At 39.1% G+C, this 23103-nt stretch overlaps 1 protein-coding gene and 1 long non-coding RNA gene across 2 annotated transcripts; both read right to left on the bottom strand.

Annotated features, from left to right (window-relative positions):
* Positions 1 to 2882: 2882 nt before the first annotated feature.
* LOC112588298 (uncharacterized) lies at positions 2883 to 5211 on the bottom strand. Its single transcript, XM_025297785.1, has 2 exons — positions 4560 to 5211; positions 2883 to 4468 (listed from the first exon to the last, which is right to left on the bottom strand). The coding sequence occupies exons 1-2, from the start codon at positions 5209 to 5211 to the stop codon at positions 2883 to 2885; spliced, it is 2238 nt and encodes a 745-aa protein (XP_025153570.1).
* A 15950-nt stretch (positions 5212 to 21161) lies between these two features.
* LOC105186678 (uncharacterized) lies at positions 21162 to 22248 on the bottom strand. Its single transcript, XR_003112748.1, has 3 exons — positions 22105 to 22248; positions 21566 to 21667; positions 21162 to 21289 (listed from the first exon to the last, which is right to left on the bottom strand). It is a non-coding gene; the product is annotated as an uncharacterized LOC105186678 (long non-coding RNA).
* Between the last annotated feature and the right edge of the window lie 855 nt (positions 22249 to 23103).

The raw sequence follows: 23103 nt of genomic DNA, 5'->3' as shown, positions 1-23103 counted from the left end.
CAATTAATTTGAACAATTTTTGTCTGAAACATTTTTTTATTTGGTTAATATTTTTTGAGATATTTAAGGAAAACTTGGTAACCTTTTCAACATTTAACTTACGATATCTCGCTAACTATTCGTCGAAAGAAAAAATAGTATTAGTCTTTTTTACTTTACTTACTATCAAGAATATATTATTATAATAGTGCCCTAACTTTTGTTAACTTATCGACCTTTGGAAATTTCAAAATTATTTAATTAACAAAAGTTAGGGCACTATTAATATATTCTTGATATTAAATAAAGTAAAAAAGTCTAATGCTATTTTTTCTGTCGACGAATAGTTAGCGAGATATCGCAAGATAAATGTTGGAAAAGTTACCAAGTTTTCCTTAAATATTTCAAAAAAATATTAAGCAAATAAAAAATGTTTCAGACAAAAGTTGTTCAAGTTAATTGGTAGAAAAAGAAGATATAATAAAAAGTTGGGATTTCATTTATAAAAATTGATTGTCAGTAAATATCTTGAAAGTGGCGCTATCTATTAACAAAATGCTATCGCTGTCTTATGTCCCCCTTCAAGTCAAACAACTTTTGTCTGAAACATTTTTTTATTTAACGCAGTGTTTCTAAAGCGTGGTCTACAATGGCCGTAAGCAATAAGAAGAAAGCGTGAACAGTAAGAAATGGACCAACCACAGTTGATTATTTTTGTCATAATCGACTGTGATTGGTTTATTTCTTACCGCTTACGCTTACTTCTTACTGCTTACAGCCATTGTAGACCACGCTTGAAATATTTTTGCGAGATTTATGCCTAGGACAGTAAGTATTTTTGCAATATTGCTGTGATATTTATGCAATATTTCAGTAATATTCCTGCAATATTGCAGCAACATTTAAGAAATATTGTAGCAACATTCCTGCACGATTGCAGTAATATTTCGGCAATATTTTGCAATTTTTCTGCAATATTGTGGCTATATTTCATAGGTATTCCTGCAAGATTGTGGCGATATTTCAATAACATTGTGGCAATAGTCCTGTGATATTGTGACAATATTCCTACAACATCATAACAATATTCCCGCAATATTTCTGCGAGACTTATGCCTAGGACATTAAATATTTCTGCAATATTGTTGTCATATTTATGCAATATTTTAGTAATATTCCTGCAACATTTCTGTAATATTCCTGCAATATTACGGTGCTATGTAGGTAATGATAGGATGACGGAGTACGGTAAATTAGTGTGCTGGAGCCGTCCTTGGACTCGAATTAGCCCGTCATCGTCGAGAAACGGGCAGAGCGGGGCAAGATGACTGGCTCTGCGAACATGTCCCGATCGGGATAAACTGAGTTCATCCTGAAACATGCCAAGCTGTGTTTGTTTGAGCCAGAAGAGCTTAGCAGCCGCAATATCGGAGGGACAGAGAGACACTGAGCCAGTGGCACCACCGGGGCGGACCTGGAAGCCGCTACTCGATCGACAATTCACGACAAACCGGAAGATAAATGCCGTCACTTTTAGAAGCTTCGGCCACGAGGAAAACCTGTGCTCCAGATCCCAGCTGGCAGATTCAGTCGCGACATTGGCCGAAATAGATTCGGGGATATCCTAGGGGAGCGTGTCAATCGCGCGCAGCGTGACCTCAGCCCAGTCCGCATTCGACCGGCCATGCCGGCCCATTCCACCATAGTGGATGATCAACTGAGTCCTGCACCGATATGCCCCGCGACGCACAGTCGGCTGGGTTATCAGTCGTCGGCACGTGTCGACACTGAGCTCCCTCAACCAAGGTCTGTATGCGCGCAACCCGGTTCGGTACGAACGTTTTCCACCTCGAGGGAGACTGGCTGAGCCACGCGAGGACAATGGACGAATCCGTCCAGCAGTAGAGTGGTGCTTTCACTGAACGTAGAGTAGAACTAGTGAAGGCGAGTAACCGTGCGAGCAACAGCGCAGCGCACAACTCCAATCGCGGCACTGACAGAGTCTTAAGTGGAGCGACTCTCGTTTTGCCCAGCACCAACGTCGTTGTAATTAGTCTCGTGGAGGAGATGACACGGACGTACACGACAGCTGCATACGCTCTTGTGGATGCGTCGGCGAAGCCGTGCAGCTCGACTTGACACGAGTTGGACCGGTACTGTGTCCACCTTGGTATTGAAAATGATTCAAGAGCCGGCAACTGATTCTGAAACAGCGTCCACTCCTTGTGAAGACTCTCCGACAAAGGCTCATCCCAATTACAATGCTCCTGCCACAAGCGTTGCATGATTATTTTCGCAACGACAATCACAGATGCGACCCACCCGAGGGGATCGAATACCCGCGCTATTGCGGAGAGGACCTCTCGTTTTATTCGGCCCGATCCCGGGTCGACCTGGATGCGAAAATGAAAAAGGTCTCGTTCGGGTTGCCACGACAACCCTAATATCTTGAGCGATTAGTCTGGATGCAACTCCTTGTCGGACGCCAACGCGCAATCAACGGGGTTAATGTCTGAAAGCAACTCAGCTGCATTGCCTGCCCACTTCCGCAATTGGAAGCCACCTCGGGCCAGAAGAGCCCTGAGCTGGTCATGCGTGGCTCGAGCTGAAGCCACTTCATCCGCGCCGAATAAGCAATCATCGACATAAATAAGAGACTGCAACACCGGACGAGTTAGAGGGAATTGATCCCCCTCGTCAACAATGAGCTGGCGGATGACGCGCAGCGCCAAGATCGGAGCGGAGGCTGTGCCGTACGTGACTGTACGGAGTCGGAATTCCTCAACCGGGTCAGAGAGTGAGGGCTGCCAGACTATGCGCTGAAAATCGAGATCGCGCTGGTCCGCCAATATCTGTCGGTACATCTTGGCAATGTCAGCCGAGTACACGAACCGAAACTGGCGTCACTCGGTTATAATTGCTCCGAGGTCAGCTTGAAGCTTCGGCCCCACAGATAGGTAGTCATTTAGAGACTTGCCAGTGGACGTCGGGCACGACGCATTGAAGACAACGCGTACCCTTGACGTAGCGCTTGAGTCGCGATAGACAGTATGATGCGGTATATAATAGGAAGCCAACGAGGGAGGTTCCGTTACTCTCTCCATATGCCCCAAGGGTTCACAGTCCCGCATGAAACTCGAGTAATCTTTTGTCTTGGACGGGTCCGTGGACAAGCGCTTGGTAAGTCGCAGCAACCTGGCGAGCGCAACGGAGTGTGATTCTCTGAGGTCGCTTGGTGGGCCGGCCTTGAAGGGCAAGCGCACGATATAACGTCCAGTTTCATGGCGGGTATGAGTCGCATGGAAATGATCTTCCGTCGCTTGTTCCTCCGCGCTGAGAAGATTCGCGAAAGGAACCTTCTCAATCTCCCAAAAGCGTTGAACGCTGCCAATCAGATTGCTTTGCGCGCAGTGATGGTTTGCAAGGCGGAGGGGTTGCCTCGGGCAGGAAATTCGACCGGAAAGAATCCAGCCTAGAGCCGTTTCCTGAGCGACGGATTCATTGTCATTGCCCCTGCGCAATCCTGGCAGCATCAAACTTCCGTACAGGTCAGCACCAATGACTAGGTCTATTGGATCCGAACTCGTCGGGTTCGCGTCAGCGAGTACCTGATTTTTGGTATACTCCCCAAGGCCGCTCATGGGCTTCTGAGGAAGCACGTAAGTCGTTAGAAAGCTTAAAATGATAGCATTGGTGCTAAAGGACGGTGCGGTTTTGTGCCTTGGAGTAATAATGAGTGGAGCTATATGACGGACGCGACATTGTATATCACCGATCCCGCTGAGGCACAGATTGGACCGTTGACGTGGGAGATGCAGCAGCTGAGCGAGACGCTCTGAGACAAGCGTTGCTGCTGAATTCTGATCCAGCAGAACGCGAGCGTGCTCAACTCGGCCTTTTGAGGATCGTACTTGCACTCGGGCAATTGCGAGCAAGACCGACCCGTGAGAATCAACGGCAGTGTGCGCGGATACAGCAGGTTCGGAGTGCTGTGCTCCGGAAGAGGACTGACTTCTGTCAGGTGCCTCCTTAGGCGAATGGAGGAGGGTGTGGTGCTTACGTCCGCACACCATACATCGATGCGGGCTTGGACAGTCTTGTACCGAATGGCTCAAGGCCAGGCAATTTTTGCAGCGCCTATGCGTGTTAACAAAGTCCTGGTGCCTATCTTGAGGAAAAGAACGGAAGGACTTATACTGATACAACGCGTGAGCAGCACGACACACCGGACACTTTGATTGTTTTGTTGAGAGCGCATGTGATGCCACCGTTTTCGATCTGATTGGTTTCGAATACGAAGCGTCGCAACGCCCGTCAGATGGCTTCAAAGTTATCGCGCTCAGGGTTCGTATTCTGGACTCAAAGAACCTGTCCAACGCATCGTATCCGAGAAGATCAACCGTATCTACACGGCGGAGCTCCCACTTCTTCCTGGTTGCTTTATCGAGTTTACTGAGGACAAGGAATGTTTGTAGGTTGTTCCACGAATCTACGGGGCGACTTAAATTCCGCAACGACTGGAGGGCTGCATTCACCGTGTCACGCAAAGCTCATAACTCCTTGGCCTCTTCTGTTTTTACCACAGGAAGATTGACCAAGGTGTGAGCATGCATCTCGATGAATGAGGGCTTGCTTGTCCTCATACAGTTTGACAAGAATTTGCCAAGCGATGTCAAAGTTTGTTTCCGTGAGAGGCAAATGCTCCAGTGCGTGGCTCGGTTCTTCTTTGAGGCATGAAAACAAATAGTGCAACTTGTCCACGTTCGACAGTGTGCGATCGTTGTAAATCATGGAGCGGAACCGATCACGAAATGTCTCCCATTTTAGGAGGCTACCGTCAAAGCTTAGCAGGTTCAAGCGAGGTAGATGTGAGGTCGGGCGCGGGGCGCCTTCTAACATCAAACTGATATTTAGTGGAGATTGCGGTGGTTCGGCAGCCTCAAGCGCTTCCGCCAGGAAATCGGAAGTTTTCTGATAAACGTCTCCACAGAAGTCAAAAGTGTCATTGACGAAGTATCGGATGGTGCCCTTCTGCGACTCAGTAGCCAGCATGATGAGTTCGGTGTGAAGAGCCTTGCACTCATGATAAGCAACCTTTAAGGCTGCAAGGCGTTGACGGATGAACGCGCCAGTCCACTTTGGCTTGCCCAGCTTCTTGAAGTTAAGCAGTGCCCTTGAAATTACTCTCATAGCAACATCCTGCTTTGCAAGGAGTTTTTCTATATCCGACATGATGTCGTGACGCTAGAAGAGTCCCCAGAGAAGTGATAACTCCTCGACTCTCATTCCTTCAACAGGAAGAACGAAACGATTGAAATCGAAAAGAACCGATCAATCGCTTAGTAGATCCGTTGACTCCGATCCGGCTCGAAGGATCATATGTTTGCGACTCCGCTCACAACTGAGCGGAGATACGTGGATGCCGGAACACCCTTATCAGAAGGATCGGAGTCAAGGACGATACTAGACTCAGGTCTTGTACGGCCTATTCGGGTCGTAAATCCGAGCCGAGAAACCGGAGAAACACTCGTAACAGACACGTCCACGAGCGTTAGAATGAAACGACCTCCTTCATTTCGGATGACCTGCCCTTAAGGACTAAACGGCCTGCAAGCTGCCACGTTCCTGAGAAGCGTGCAGATGTACAAGAGAACGCGCTGAGCTCGTGTCACGCGAGAGGCGACTCAGTTGCTCCGGGGCGACTAGCCAAGGCCTTGAAGACGCTTGGACAGAGAGCTCAGAGTTCTCGAAGAAGCGACCACGTCGCTTTTGCTCGCGCCAAGATCCTAGACGGATACTTGGCGAGAAAGAGTTCGCAAATCTCTCAAGGAGACGGCAACGCCGTTCCTAACCGCCAAGGTCTTCGACGGACGCTCGGAAAGAGAGTTACTCGCTCCACACGGAGGCGATCACGTTCGCTCCTGAATCGTGGCAGCGAGGCAAATTCAAAGCTAAAGTCGATTCTCACCATAAAGCCTCAACCCAGCAGGGTATATTAGCACCGCAGTCAACTCAGCAGAGTGTAGAGTGCGTTGGTTTGAATCTCGACTATGCACGAAAACTGCTCTAGGAAAGCCTAGAGAGTACGTCGGTAAAGACGGGCGCTACAAGTCGCACGGACCAGCCACTAGAGGTTGCCACAATCGGCGTTGGGCCATGCGAAGGCATCGCGCCGGCCGTTGCGCAGGGTTATATCAGGTGTAGTAAAAAGAAATCCATTATTTTTGCATGAAATTGAAGGCTTTAATTATCATAGTTAGAATGATCCGATTTAGGTCAAATATGCGCCGTTTTGTTCGATAACTTGTTGCCATTTTGAAGGTAATTTCATTATGCCTCTCTCATAGAAGCCCTCGTCCCTATTGGCAAAAAAATTGGAACAGTCGATTTTCACAAGTCTCTCTTGAAGCGGATTTTTCACCAGCAAAATTGTTCGCCATGAACAGGAACAGATGGTAATCACTTGATGCCAGGTCCGGATTATAAGGTGGATGCATAAGAACCTCCCAACCAAGCTCCCGGAGCTTCTGACGAGTCACTATCGATGTGTGTGGCCTGGCGTTGTCCTGATGGAACACAATTCCTCTCCTATTAGCCAAAGCTGGCCGCTTCTGGGCGATTGCTTCCTTCAGACGGTCCAATTGTTGGCAGTACAGTTCCGAGTTAAGAGTTTTGCCGTAGAGGAGCAGCTCATAGTAGATAATTCCCTGCCAATCCCACCAAACACAGCAAAACCTTCCTGGCCGTCAATCCTGGCTTGGCCACCGTTTCCGCCGGCTCACCGCGATTCGACCACGACCGTTTTCACTTAACGTTGTCGTAAGTGATCCACTTTTCATCACTAGTGACCAACCGCTTCAGAAATGGGTCGATTTTGTTGCGATTCAGCAGCGATTTGCAGATGGAAATTCGGTCTATGAGATTTCTTTGCGTTAACTCGTGTGGCACCCATACATCGAGCTTCTTTTTGTATCCAGCCTTATTCAAATGGTTCCAAACGGTTTTTTGTGCAATCTTTAGCTCTTGGGCAATCGAAACAGTGCTTACATGACGGTCGGACTTGACAATGTCCATGATTTTATCGATATTTTCGACAATTGGCCTTCGTGATGCATCTTTGACATCGAAATTACCGGAACGGAAACGACGAAACCAAAATTGCACGTGATTGGCTGTTACAGTATCAGGACTATAAACACTATTCACATTTTCAGCCGTCTAGCTTGCGTTTTCGCCTTTATCGAAGAAAAACTGTAAAATATAGCGTATTTTCTCTTTGCTAGTGTCCATCTTTGACGCGCGCTCAAACAGAACTGAGTCAACTAATCACAAAACTCTCAGAAAAGTTTTTTTAGTACGAAATCTCATCTTTCTAACGCCATCTAGTGGAACCCGATCGGACTAATACAACACGAGATACAGATAACTAAAGCCATCTATTGGAAAAATAATGGATTTCTTTTTACTACACCTGATATATCCGGCCGGCGGAATCTTGCCCGCGGGTCGCAGACTTGTGAGGCGTGCCTCGTAGCGGCGTCGGGGCGAGCTGCTCGCTAGGTGCGGGCGACCGGCGGGACGGCCGCGCACTCGCCTGCGAGAGACTGTGCGCCTCGCCGACCGCGAGAACGCCGGCGCCGGGAAGCCAGACCGCCCGCCATGCAGAATCGTCTTTTATTCCCAAACAGTATTACATTTTAAATCGATAAACTTGGCATAGAATCGAATAATAAGAAAAAGAAAATTTCAAACACTATCGTGAGTTGAAAAATTAATTGAGCAAAAACAACGGCATCATGAGCAAAATTATGCTCAGCGAGAGCGATTTTTATCTTTATTAGAAAAATATTTAAATAAATAAAGTTATATAATGTTTAAATGTTCAGTTATATAGTTGAAAACATAGAATGATATACAGGATGGGGCAATAACTATTAGGACCTTAAATATCTTCGAATCTATAAGGCACAGAGGAAGATTTGTGTAATCAAAATTGCAAAATTGATGCAAAATTGCATCAAAATTGATACGAAGGGAGCTATATATACAGGGTGCACGATTTATCTGAAGACATTGAAATATCTCGAGAACTATGCATTGGATAAAAAAAAGTGGTTAATGAAAGTTGTTAGTCTCCAAGGGGGACATTCAATGATACCAAACTCGACCTCCCACCCCACCCCCTGGGGGTGGGGGTTGGGGACAACTTTGAAATCTTAAATAGAAACCCCCATTTTTTATTGCAGATACGGATTCTACGCCACAAAATACGTAAATTTTGTCCGAAACTTTTTTTTTTATTCGTGATAGATAGCGCTGTGATCGCAAAAAATTATATTTTCCGCAATTCTCCAGAAATGATCATTGGATTGAGAAATAAAAAGTACCTGTTCAATATTATTAAAGAACATAATAAAAGTTATTCCCCCCATCATCTCGGAGTAAGGTGGGTGGTAACGTTCAAATCTGCATGACGGTTGCCCAGCGCATAACTCAATAGCAGCACGGGAAGTATTAGACCGTGATTACAATGGTCGGTGGATTGGCCCGATTAATTGGCCTGCTAGGTCGCCTGATTTGACATCGCCGGATTTCTTTCTGTGGGGTTACCTAAAAGATAAGGTTTATCAACAAGTGCCAACAACTCGTGAAAACATGGTAGAACGCATAAGAAACGCTTGCGCTGAAACGCTTCCCGCAGATATGCTTCTATCCTGTGTACAGTCATTTGAAAAAAGGATCAATGAGTGTATTGAAGTTGAAGGTAAAAATTTCGAACACTTACTCTAATTAATTGGACAGTGAGAGGCAAGGGGAATCACATTAAAAAACCACCCCGATCTGTGAGAGGCAAGGGGACTCACATTAAAAAAGCACCCGAAGGGAACATAAAACTACTACGTCCTCGTCGTTGTTCCTGTGTAACGCTAAAAGTAGTTTCTCGGAAAAATTCAACGCTATCTATCACGAATGAAAAAAATTGTTTCAATAAAAATTTCACGTACAATCTAATTCTGCAATGAAAAATATGGGTCCCCATTTGAGATTTAAACGTTATCACCCACCCTACCCCGAGAGGATGGAGGGGAATAACTTTTATTATGTTCTTTAAAAATATTGAACAGGTATTTTTATTTCTCAATCCAATTATCATTTCTGGAGAATTGCGGAAAATATAATTTTTGCGATTACAGCGCCATCTATCACGAATCAAAAAAAAGTTTCGGACAAAATTTACGTATTTTGTGGCGTAGAATCCGTATCTGCAATAAAAAATGGGGGTTTTCATTTAAGATTTCAAAGTTGCCCCCAACCCCCACACCCAGGGGGTGGGGTGGGAGGTCGAGTTTGGTATCATTGGATGTCCCCCTTCGAGACTAACAATTTTTATTAACCACTTTTTTTTATCCAATGCATAGTTCTCGAGATATTTCAATGTCTTCAGATAAATCGTGCACCCTGCATAGTGATAATAATTTTTGTCCAGGTGGAGGCGTTTCGGAGATACCAAGGTCAACTTGCGTTTTTTAAACGGGAATCCAAATTTTTTATTACATTGTTTTTTTCTACTAGATAATTTGAACAACTTTTGTCTAAAACATTTTTTTATTTGTCTAATATTTTTTGAGATATTTGAGGGAAACTTGGTAACTTTTTCAATATTTAACTCACGATATCTCACTAACTATTTGTTGGAAGAAAAAATAGTACTAGACTTTCTTGCTTTATTTAGTCTCGAGAATATATTGTTATAATAGTGCCCTCATTTGATGATTTTAAAACTTCCAAAAATCAGCAAGTTAACAAAAGTCAAGCTATTGTAACAATATATTCGTAAGACTAAATAAAGCAAGAATGTCTAGTACCACTTTTTCTTCCGATAAATAGTTAGCGAGATATCGTAAGTTAAATATTGAAGAAGTTATCAAGATTTCTTCAAATATCTCAAAAAATATTAGGCAAATAAAAAAATGTTTTAGACAAAAGTTGTTCAAATTAATTGGTAGAAAAAGACAGTGTAATAAAAAATTTGGATTTCTATTTAAAAAATGCAAGTTGACCTTGGTATCTCCGAAGCGCCTCCATCTGGACAAAAATTATTAGCGTCATATGATAGTCCCTTTCGTACCGTGCAATTTTGGTTAAACAAATTTTCCTCTGGGTCTTATAGATTCGAAGATATTTAAGGTCCTAATAGTTATTGCCCCACCGTGTATAATATTAAAATTTTTATTATATTGTTATCTTAATATTATTTTTTTTTTCTTTTTATGTCGACTATTTTTGTATAAGACACATCATATTTCTTTATTTATTTTTTATTTATTATTTGAAAATGACAATTCCAAGTAACAACCCAGACAGCACATATGTCCAAAACTGGGACCTAAGACGTCTTTAAGACATCTTTAAGTCGTCTTTAAGATGTCTGAAAATAAGACATCTTTAAATCGTCTTAAAGACGTCTTAAAGACGTCATGTCCCAGTTTTGGACATTGTGCTGTCTGGGAATTATATAACTTTTATAATATAATAGTTATATAACTGTTATTTGGTGTTTGTTAGGTATGAAAGTATGAATGACAAGAGTTATCGCTTATAAAAGAATTAATTTATTAGTTCTCACCACAGTTCCTGTTAAGTTTTGTTTATTATATAAATATATAAGGTCACGGTAAAAATATATACTACTGTGATAAAAAAATAAGGTGAATTTTTCATTTAAACTTCGCGGGTACTATAAAATCATGAAATTATTTTTTGGTGGGATGGTAGCACTTTGATATCTATGCAGAGTTTCATGTCAATATATTCAATTGCTGCAGAGCTATACGTGTTTTTGTAAACATACAAAAGTGAGTTTTTCGATTTTTACTATGTCTGATTTTGTTGAGCAAAGAATTTGCATTAAATTTTGTTTGCGGAATGCATATTCTGCCGCGGAAATGTTAAGGATGTTGCAGAATGCCTTTGATAAGGCTATGTCGCAAAAAGATGTTTATAAGTGGTACAAAGAAGGCCGAAAACGAGTTCAAGACGAACAGCGCCCCGGACGACCATCAACATCTACCGATGAAAGCCACATCAAGGAAATCAAAGATTTGCTGTTCAAAAATCGTCGATTGACAATTAGAGACCTTGCTGATGCTACGGGCATTTCATTTGGATCAACCCAAACCATTTTAAAAAATGTTTTGTGCCTCAAATGCGTCAAATCTCGATTGGTTCCAAAAATACCGTCCCACACTGCATTGGTTCTTCGAGAACATTTCGCCAAAAATTCGACCCATATCGTTCCACAACCGTATTCGCCTGATTTAGCACCGCGCGACTTCTGGCTGTTCAACAAACTCAAAAGACAGTTCCGGAGACACCGTTTCAACTCGATTGAGGAGATAAAAGCCGAATCGAAGAAAATATTGAAGATCATCCCGGAAAAAGACTTCTCTGACTGTTTCGAGGATTGGAAAAACCTTGGCATAAGTGCATTGTGTCGGACGGGGAGTATTTTGAAGGCGATGAAATTGATTTGGAAGAATAAATAAAGATTTTTTATTTTATAAACAAATTCACTTTATTTTCTGATCACAGTAGTATATTATTATATTATTTTTGTGTTAAAAGAAATATCTGATTATTATTTATCTCTCTTAAAATTCCTAAAGTTAAGAATAATTACTATTACACGTATCAAATGAACAATATAAACTAGACAAATGTTTATTATAAAAACATAAAAGTATTAGTACAAATACATATATTTTTCTGTTGAGATAAATGAGATAAATGTTGAGAAAAATCTTTGTTTTCATTTTCAATTTTTATGTTAAATTACGTATGCTCAAATGTTATATATGTATAAGAAATATATTAAATATGATTGATTGTGAATACTTTAAGTTTTCTGACATATTATCTGTCCCATTTCCTTTTTCTCTAATTTATATTATATTATATATATATATATATATATATATATTATTGTTATTTAGTATACCAGGTGTGTCGGTAATTCCTTTCCGGTTTTTTCGCTAAAGAAAACACGTTATTTACAATGGATAGTTAAAATATATTTATTCAAAGTATTGGCCATTTGATTCTATACATTTTGCCCATCTCTCAGGCAATTTATGGATGCCATTCCAAAAGAACTGTTTCTCCTTTGAGCTAAACCATTCATCGAGCCATTTTTTAACTTCTTCGAAATCGGCGAAAGTCGGATGGAGCCAAGTCTGGAGAGTACGGTGGGTGCGATAAAACTTCCCATCCAAGTGATTTCAACACTTCTTTGACTGGTTTTGCTGTATGAGATGGCGCGTTGTCATGCTGCAAAATCACTTTATCATGTCTTTGAGCGTATTATGGACGTTTTTCGATCAATGCACAGTTCAAATTGATCATTTGTTGTTGGTAGCGATCAGTATTAACTGTTTCTCCAGGTTTCAACAGTTCATAATATACGACACCAACCTGGTCCCACCAGACACAGAACATGGTCTTGCGACCAAAGCGATTTGGCCTTGCAGTCGATGTCGCCTTCGCCACGTGATAACCATGATTTTTTTCGCTTGGGATTTTCGAAATAAATCCATTTTTCATCACCCATTACTATTCGATGCAGAAATGACTTCCTTTCATACCTTTGAAGCAGCATTTCACTGACGATTTTTCGATTTTCCAATTGCCTGTCATTCAATTCATGTGGCATCCATCTTTCCACCTTTTGGATCTTTCCCATCGCTTGTAATCGTTCACAAATTGCTACTCGGCTCACATTCAACTTTTCTGCCAATTGTTTTTGAGTTTGTGTTGGGTCTTCATCCAATAACTCCTGCAATTCCACATCTTCAAACGTTTTCGGCCTACCAGGACGTTTTTTGTCTTGAACGTTGAAATCACCACATTTGAGTTGTCGAAACCACGTTTCATATGTTCTTATGGTTGGAGCATGCTCACCGTAAGTCTCTACCAGCAAACGATGACTTTCAGCGGCTTTTTTCTTTTGATTAAACAAGAAAAGTAATGCGTGCCGCAAATGCACGTTTTCAGGCACAAAACTCGACATTTTCAAAAAATTATTAATCTATAATGCTATTATTTTGGCGGAACTAACTTGTGTAGTTTTGAGGTTAATGACAGTAGAATAAAATGACATATGTATCAAATCATAACATTGCATACTTATGGCTAGTGACATCTGTTACAAAAACCGGAAAGTAATTACCGACATACTTGGTAAATTTATATAAATTATTTTACAAAAAGTGAAATGATATTTAATAATGTATAATCAATATTTGCGTGTGCGTGTGCTTGTGCATGTGTGTGTGTGTGTGCACGCATGTTTATGTCTTATGAAATTGAAGATTAAATGGAAGATTAAATGCTTTTCAAAGTTATATCCTGGTGTTGCAAACGTCAAGTGGCGTAATTTACGTGACACCTATATTAGAAAACTAAATGAGCAAAAAAAATATATTCCAAATGGAAGTGGAGTTGAAGCCAAACCTATGGTGGATTCATGGCCATATTTTGAATTAATGGGATTTATCCGACTTACTGTGACACGTAGAAAGTTTGTTAATATTATTATACATATAGTATTATTCGAATTTTAATAGAGATATATTATATATATTGTAACATTAATTAATTTTCAGGACATTTAGTAATGTAAAACCACAGTCTTGTAATAATAATATGAATTATGACACAGACATGGAACAACCATCAACTTCTAAAAGCAGTTGCAGTGCCAACGGGAATAATACTTTTATAGAAAAGGAAAGGTTAACCCCAAGTTCTAATAAAATTTCGGAGAGTTCAGAACAAAAAAGTTATGACTACAAGCAACATAACTTAACACCAGTAATTTGTAATCATTCACAAAAACGAATGCATTTTAATTCAAATATGAATTTAGAAACATCCAGAAAAGCAAAAAACATGCATTTAAATAGCCCCAATAATAATTTATCCGTAAAGATTAATGCGGGTATGAGTAGTTTATTTAATAATATTTGGCAAAATCTTATTTATATTCCAATATAACATATGTTTATGTATACATATTGTTGTGCCCGCGCGTGAAAGAAATAACTCGGGATAAACTAAACGAGAAAAGCTTTATTTACAGCCAAGAAAAACGGATCTTAATCAATCTCAAAATAATCGCACGAATTCGCTTTACGTCCGTACGCTGTGACAGGACTAGAGCGACTCTCTCCACTCTAGTTGTTAGTAAACAAACTCCTTGACAACGATAACAGCTGTCAAACATTCTTTATATGCCTTCTTCACAGTCTTCTCCCAAGAGCGTAGGAACAATACGTTCCCCAAAGGCGTGGGCACAACAATAAATACATATATGTGTGTATTTCATAATATTTATTTTTATATCTATATTATAAAGCAGGGAAGAAAGTAGGAGATAGTAAGAACAAAAAGAATGATACGCTATCCTTGCTTCAACATATTATTAAGTGCGCAACTAAGTTCTCGCTGTTTTTTTGATGAAAATGCAACTTTATTGTGAAAAAATGGTTACAAATGAATCATTCAAAATATTGCCCATCGCTAGCGACAACTTTTTCCCATCTTTCTGGCAGAGCTCGAATACCGTCACGGTAGAAGTGTTCGTCTTTTGAGGCTATCCACGAATCAAGCCATTTTGAGATGTCTTCATATGAGCGGAACTGCTGATTAGCCAGACTATGTGCCATCGAACGGAACAAGTAATAATCGGACGGCGCAATATCTGGGGAATATGGCGGGTGGGGTAGAACTTCCCATTTGAGCGTTTCTAAGTAGGTTTTAACGGGTTTGGCAACGTGAGGCTGAGCGTTGTCATGCTGTAGAATCACTTTTTCGTGCCTCTGCTCGTATTGTGTCCGCTGTGTGTATTGTGGCCGCTCTTCGCGCAGTGCTCGGCTCAATCGCATCAATTGAGTTCGATACCATTCCCCAGTGATGGTTTCGTTCGGTTTCAACAGCTCATAATAAATAACACCGCCCTGGTCCCACCAAATACACAGCAAAACCTTCGCAGCGTGAATATTCGGCCGAGCCGACGATGTAGAAGCATGACCGGGCAGTCCCCATGATTTTGTTCTCTCTGGGTTGCTGTAATGAATCCATTTTTCATCACCCGTAACGATGCGATGAAAAAAACCCTTCCTTTTTTGCCGCTGGAGCAGTTGTTCACAGGCGAAAAAACGACGCTCAACGTCTCTTGGCTTCAAATCATAAGGAACTCAAGTTCCTTGTTTTTGAATCATTCCCAACGCATGAAATGGCTTGGCGGGTAATTCCTAATGCTGAAGCAAGCTCTTTTTGCGTTTGGCACGGATCCTCATCGAGCAATGCCTCCAATTCAGCGTCTTCGAAGGTTTTTGGCCTTCCTTCACGCGAACGGTCGTCAACATCGAAATCACCGTCTTTGAAGCGACGGAACCAATCACGGCACGTTGTTTCACTTAGAGCAGCATCTCCGTAAACTTTTTGGAGTTCTCGATGGGCTTCAGCCGCCGTTTTCTTCGAATGAAAGAAGAAAAGCAACACTTCCCGCAAATGACGATTATTTGGCACAAAATCAGACATTTTCACACAACCAAAAGTATATGACGCAAAAACAAAATCACTAATGTGTCAAAGAGGTTTGTTTACCATATGTCTAAGCTTGGTTCATGACGTTTTGGTTATGTCACAATCGACCAGCACTTACTACTGGAGCCATCTCTTGAAAAACAGCGGGAACTTAGTTGCGCACCTAATATATTATATGAAATAAAGGCAACGGATGAATCTTTAAATGTTGCATTATCTAATTCAGTGATTGTTTTTACAAATTATTTAGCAACACAACTACGCACATTATCTAATGATAATTTTATAAGATCTCAAAGAAAAATATTATCCCTTATATTTGAGTTGCAAGACAATTATAAGTATTTATATTCTACAAATTTAAGAGAGAGAAAGAGAGAGAAAGAAACCAGTTCCATCAGGAAATGGAAAGTCAAGTTTAGTTTGAGACTAATAGAAACTTTATTTTGTTTGTGATATGCATAATTTGCAGCCATCACTACAGTAAATTATTAGTTATTATTGGGTGAGTGCAAAAGTTCGTGCGGAGTTTGTGAGTAAAAGTCACACAGTGATTAGGCAAACAAAAATCTTTATTCAATCAATGATATATTCTCCATCGTTTTCTATAATCTTTTCCCAACGTTTTGGCAGCATACGGATGCTTCGATCATAAAAACTGCGCGGTTTAGATTCGAAGAACGAAGAGACGCCGTTTTTTAAGGCCTCCAAAGAGTCAAAGTTTTTTCCATTTAAATAATTTTGCAATGACCGGAACAAATGATAGTCAGATGGTGCGATATCAGGAGAATATGATGGATGCGTTAAGACATCCCATTTCAGGCTCTTCAGTTTGCGCAGCGTCTTTTTCGAAACGTGTGGTCTGGCGTTGTCGTGATGAAAGACGACTCCCTTGCGATTTGACAAAATCGGACGTTTCTCTTTTATTTCTCGATTCAGATTGGTTAATTGGCGACAGTACTTGTCCGAATCAATCGTTTCGCCAGCGGGGAGAAGCTCGAAATAGATTATGCCCTTGCAATCCCACCAAACAGAGAGCATCACCTTCATCGAGTGCAAACTAGCCTTTGGCATTGCGTCACCATGCTCACCTGATTGTTTCCATGTCCGTTTGCGCTGAACATTGTTGTAGAGGAGGCTTCATTTCTCATCGCCCGTCACTAGTCGATCCAAAAATGACTCGTTATTGAGCCGCCCGAGTAAAGAAACGGCTGCAGAAATTCGCTTGATTTTGTTCTTCTCGGTCAGCAAATGGGGCACCCATATATCGAGCTTCAAATCGAATCCCATCTTTTTTAAACGCCGAAAAGTGGTTGATCGGTCAACGTTTAGTGCTGTAGCAACTTCTTCTGTTGAAATTCGCGGATTATTGAGCACTAAAGTACGCAAAACATCGTCATCAATGTCAGAAGGTCGACCAGAGCGTGGCTCGTCTTCAAGGTTAAATTCTCCGCGCCGAAATTTAGCAAACCATTTTTCCACAGTTCGTTTAGCTGGTGCTTCATCCTGATAAACATCCTGAATGTTTTTTACGGCTGCGGCAACGTTTATTCCCTTCCGAAACTCGTAAAGCATAACATGCCGTAAATGCACCTTATCGATACTCATTTTTAAAGTGATATTTCTCGAAGCAGTTTGTATGAAAACAAATGATTTTTTTTTTAATAACAGCTGAAGACGTCACCTTTCCAACGTTATATAATATGTAGATGGAAGTATTAATGACAACACTTTACGACGCTTATAACTCCATCTATTGAAACTCCGCACGAACTTTTGCACTCACCCAATACATGTATAAATATAAAAATATATTTAAGTTAATTTTTTCATTATTAATATATAACTGTTTTAGGAGTTATTAAGAAATTAAATTTTATTTTTTACTGTATCTTTTGTAAGTTTAAAAAATTATAATAATATATGACAGGTGTATGAAATAAATACTAATTGTAGCAGAATGTTTATTTCTTTTATGTTCGTTTATTATATAATAAAAAATAACATTCCAGTAAGCAAAATGCTAACAGAATGCGCGCAGATTGACGCCAATTTCGATCAGATCTCCAGATCAAAACCATAGCCATCTGTGTCCTCATTAGGCTCGTGTTTTGTCGACAGGACCTGTATGACAGGCCGTGCGAGCAGATTGTCGGCAGAAACCGCGCAGGTCCTGCTGCCAAACTACACGTAGAGTCTGCGCGTATAGTTTGCTCAGTTTCTGCCGCCAATCTACCGTCAAATTACTGCAAGTCTTGCGCGGTTTTTGCTACAAATCTGCCGTCAAATATCTGACAACAGGATCTGGCGCATATTTGATCGCAGATTGGCGGCATACTTTGATATAACAGATTCTGCGTTAAATTTGTTGCCTATTTGATACCAAACTATGATAGCAGGCTTTGTTCGAAATCTGCTCGCGCAGGTTTGGCTATCTGGGATCTATCAATATATCAATAGGTAATATACCAATGGTATAACAATATATTTAATAGACTTTAAATAATAATAACTTATATAATATATAATAAATATTATATATTATATAATATATAATAAATATTATATATTATATAATATATAATAAATAAATTATATAATAAAACCCTCATTTGTAAAATAACGACAAAATTCGTCTCTGATATTTGCTACTGACCGCGAATATGTATTGCTTCCCATACGATTGACACTTCTTATGGCACCCTCATTTTCAATAATTTCACACATATTACTCGATATATTTGTCATATGTCTTTGTTATGTGTCATTGGTAGCAAAAAGTTATGCAGACAAACAGTTGCTGTAACAATGCTTCAAGTAACGCAATTATTGGTTTTCTGTAAATTCTCCATTTACTACTCATAATATCAAACGCGTTTTCTACAACACGTCGTGCTCAGATTAGTCTATAGTTAAACTTTCTTTTTTTTATATCTAATTGATTTGCCGGATATGGTCTTAAGGTCATTCTACAATACGTGTCGTAAATTGTAAGCCGTAAGAATTGACGAATCATAGTCGATTATTACTAAAATAATCGGCTATAATTGGTCAGTTCTTACGGCTTACAACTTACGACACGTATTGTAGAATGACCTTAAATGTATATTCATTGAGTTGGAATGCAGCATCTCCCACAAGCATGTATGGAACAGATCTACCAGATCTGTAAATATGAAGCCGGAATTTGCCCATAGATGGCCCCAGCTGTCAATGTAGTTACCGTCAAACCGCGTCATTGGCGCCAATTCCATTTGTTGACATCTGACAAAGATTTTCAACTCACAACAATACAAGTTTCATACAACAGTATAGTTTGTAATAGCGTTGAACATGTCGAATTTTGTGCCTGGAAGCTACGATTTGCGGACAGCATCGATTTTCTGTCATTTGAAGAAAGCTGCTGCAAAATCGCATCGAATGCTTGTCGAAGCTTACGGCGAGCTCTTGGTAAATCACAGTGCTTTGAGTGGTTTAAAAAATTCAAACGTGGCGATTTTGACGTGAGAAACGAAGAACGTGGAAGACCATCGAAAAAGTTTGAAGACAGCGAATTGCAAGCATTGTTGGATGAGGATGACACTCAAACGCAACAACAACTCGCGGATCAATTAAATGTGACACGAGAAGCCGTCTCCATACGTTTGAAAACCATGGGAAAGATCCAGAGTATGGGAAAATGGGTTCCACATGAACTGAATGAAAGACAGCAGGAAAACCGAAAAACCATTTGCGAAATGCTGCTCGCCACCCTAACAGCACAGATGTCCAGAGGACGTCCAGAGTACGTCTTAAAGACGTCCTGGGGACGTTTTTTCATCCTCAGGACGTCCATAGGACGTCCCCAGGAGATCATGTGCTGTCTGGGCAGGTACAAAAGAAAGTCATTTCTCCATCGAATTGTGACTGGCGATGAAAAGTGGATATATTTTGAGAATCCTAAGCGTAAAAAATCATGGATAACTCGAAGCGAATCATCGACATCGACTGCAAGGCCAAATCGCTATGGACGGAGGACAATGCTCTGTGTTTGGTGAGATCAGAAGGGTGTGATTATGAGTTGCTAAAATCTGGCGAAACCGCTCATACTGAATGCTACCGACAACAAATAATCGATTTGAATCAAGCGTGAAAAACGACCAGAATATAAAAAAGGCAACACAAAGTGATTTTGCTTCATGATAATGCACGATCACACACAGTAAAACTGGTCAAGGAAATGATTGAGGTGTTTAAGTAGGAAATACTTTCGCATGCGGCTTACTCACCAGACTTGGCTTCGTCCGATTACTACTTATTTGCATCGATGGGACCCGCACTTGCTGAGCAGCGCTTCACTTCTTACGAAAATGTACGAAAATGGCTCGATGATTGGTTTGCCTCAAAAGAGCAACAGTTTTTTTGGCGTGGTATCCACAAATTGTCAGACAGGTGGAAAAAATGTATAGCTAGCGATGGGAAATACTTCGAATAAAATATTTTTTATCATTTTCATACAATAAATGTATATTTTCTATACAAAAATTCCGGTTTCATATTTACATACCTGGTATTACTAGAATTTGATAATGGACTTGACGGTAGTAAATCCATTTCTTTATTTTTAAATCGTTGGCCCATAATAGATCCTTTAAAGATCTCACTATCATTATGTCGACCTTGTGCACCAATATCTACCATTAGAAATTCATATGTTGCTGAAACTATTGCTATAAGCACAATGCTATGTTGTCCCTTATAATTATAAAATGTTGATCCTGCATGTCCTGGAGCCTGTGAATATATTCATTAATGTTTTGTTCTTTTACATTATGCTGTCTTTGCATCGTTATAATTTGATATATGAGTAAAATATAAGAACATTTAATAAATTTATTTACTTGTATCACAACATGTTTTCCATCAATAACTCCAATACAATGTGAGAAGTTCCACCGTCTAAAGAAATCATCTGCTATTCTTTTCCAATTATGTATTGATGGTTGGAATAAAATACAATCTTTTACCCAGACAGCACACGATATTTTTAAAATATTTTAAAAATATTTATAAGAAAGATTAGAATATTTTGAAAATATTTATGGTAAATATTTTGTACATATGTTTATGGCCGAGAAACCCAAGTACGAAAGATTATAAGAAATACGTGAAAAATAAAGTCTATATAAATATCATAAAAAATAATAAAGATATTTGAACGTATTGTAAAAATATTGTAAATAATGTGTATATATATATATATATCATTTTACCAGAAATATGAAATATTTTAATCTGTATGGAAAAATATAAGATAAAAAATAAAATAATTTTTATTGCGTTTTATTTGCTTATTATAATTATTACATATAATCTCTTATATTATAATTATCACTATAATTATACATAAATATACTGATAATCACATTGTACATCACAGTTGTATCGTATTCTGCATATTGCACGTATTATACTGCACGTATTATACTAATATAAAATTAAAAGGCAGTCTTTGTTATATTAATGTGCATAACAGTACACACACATGTGCAGTATACTATACTATATATTCTATGAAAATCAAAATAAAAATTATCTTTTTTAAATATCTTCTTTTGTGTTACTGCATAGAAAAATAAAAACAAAACATGAATAATATTAAATACTATTTTCATCATCAGTGTTATCAACATCTTGGAGCAACAATGTGTCGGAGTGATGTTTCCTGTAAAAAAATTTAACTATTATTATTTTCTGTTAGACAACAATAAGAAAACCATATATACAATGTCTACAAGGTGTCCTTTGAAAGCTTGTGCTGCCTGAATCTATATTATTATAGCAAATTTCTTTGATAAAAAAAGTACCACAAAAAAGTAGGATATTTTATTGATTTCAATTATTAAAATAGTAATCTATTTTGTTAAAAATACTGTTATAGAACACATGAAACTATAACAGATGACAATAATGTATTTAACATGTGGCTCTAGATACTTACTTTTTTCATTTTTTAAGCGGGATGATGAATTATGTAGCCAACTTGATATTGCTTGTTTAATATTAGCTTCAGTCGCCATATATATGTGGGATTGGATGGCTTCTGCAGACATAATAAATGCATAGTAAATAAATAATAAATTAGAGAAAAGATATTTAACATAATAATATACAAAAAAAGTATTTTCAAGGAATACGTATATATATTTTTTACAAATCTCAAGATTTATAAAAGTATGTATATACAACATCACAGTTGAAAATTATGGTCATATACATACTGAGGTTAAGATTGGCTATTATGCTAATGAGTCTACTGTATAATTCTTAACGATGATAATTGTTATCGATATTGTTGTTGTGTAGGTATAATATATAATAGGAATATAATATATAATAAAAAGTAAGAAACTGCATAACGATAACATAATGATAATAATGTCGTTAAGAATTACAAAATACAGACATAACCTGCTAACTACTTTTACAATTCTTTAGTGAAAAGTTTTCAAGATTTATAACACATTTAATAAATTGTACCTGGCAAAGAGAGGGAGAGTACTTTTTCCAATCTGCTTTTTTTAGACTCTTGCCCTGGACTACCTGGAGTCTATCCGGACACTGTATCACAACTGTATATCGACTGCATTGGGTGCATTCGATATTATAACCGCTCACTGAGCGCTCAGTGAGCTCTTGCGTCTGATTGGTATATTCCTTTAGATTTAAAATTATACACCAATGGTTGCGTTCAGCGGAAAAAACTGCTCCGCTACCGTTCCGTAGCAAACGTCTCTGATTGGTCGGTTTGGACGTCTGTTCGGACGGTGCATTCAGTACTACCACCGCTCACTGAGCTCTTGCATCTCAATGGTCACGTTCAGCGGAGAAAACTGCTCCACTAGCACTCAGTAGCAAATGTTCATGATTAGAGAATTCATTTAAATCTTTGGCAGGTTTGAACAGACGTACCAATTAGAAACGTTTGCTACGGAACAGTAGCGGAGCAGTTTTTTCCGCTGAACGTGACTACTGGCTGCATTCGAGGATATGCTATTATTTATTACAATATTTATGATAAATATGTATACTATATTATTACAAAATATGCATATATATTTTAGTTTCTATATTAATAATATTTTTTAATACATTTTAAAAATATTTTTTATATCTTGTTAGTAAAGATTTTGGTATTAATTATAAATCTTTATGAAAAATGTGTATCACATTTTTTTTCAGTATTTTCCAAACATACATTTCCAAAATCTTTATGAATATTTATGATAAATATTTTGTGCTGTCTGGATAGTACATTCCAAATAGCTTCACATGTATTTTTTATTATGCCAAATATAATATTTTTACCAAGACGAAATGACATAGCAAGAGATGACATTGAATCTCCAGATGCTAAATAGTTGTACAAATATGCTTATATATATATATATATATATATATATATATATATATAATAAGAGTATATTAAATAAAATTAGGTAAGAGTAATTAGGCAAAAGGGTATATTAAATAAAATTA

Source organism: Harpegnathos saltator, unplaced genomic scaffold (genome assembly GCF_003227715.2).
Source record: "Harpegnathos saltator strain DR-91 unplaced genomic scaffold, Hsal_v8.6 scaffold188, whole genome shotgun sequence".
NCBI classification, from domain to species: Eukaryota; Metazoa; Arthropoda; class Insecta; order Hymenoptera; family Formicidae; genus Harpegnathos; species Harpegnathos saltator.
The sequence above is the reverse complement of the archived record's forward strand: the minus strand, read 5'-3'. Positions and strand labels throughout refer to the sequence as shown.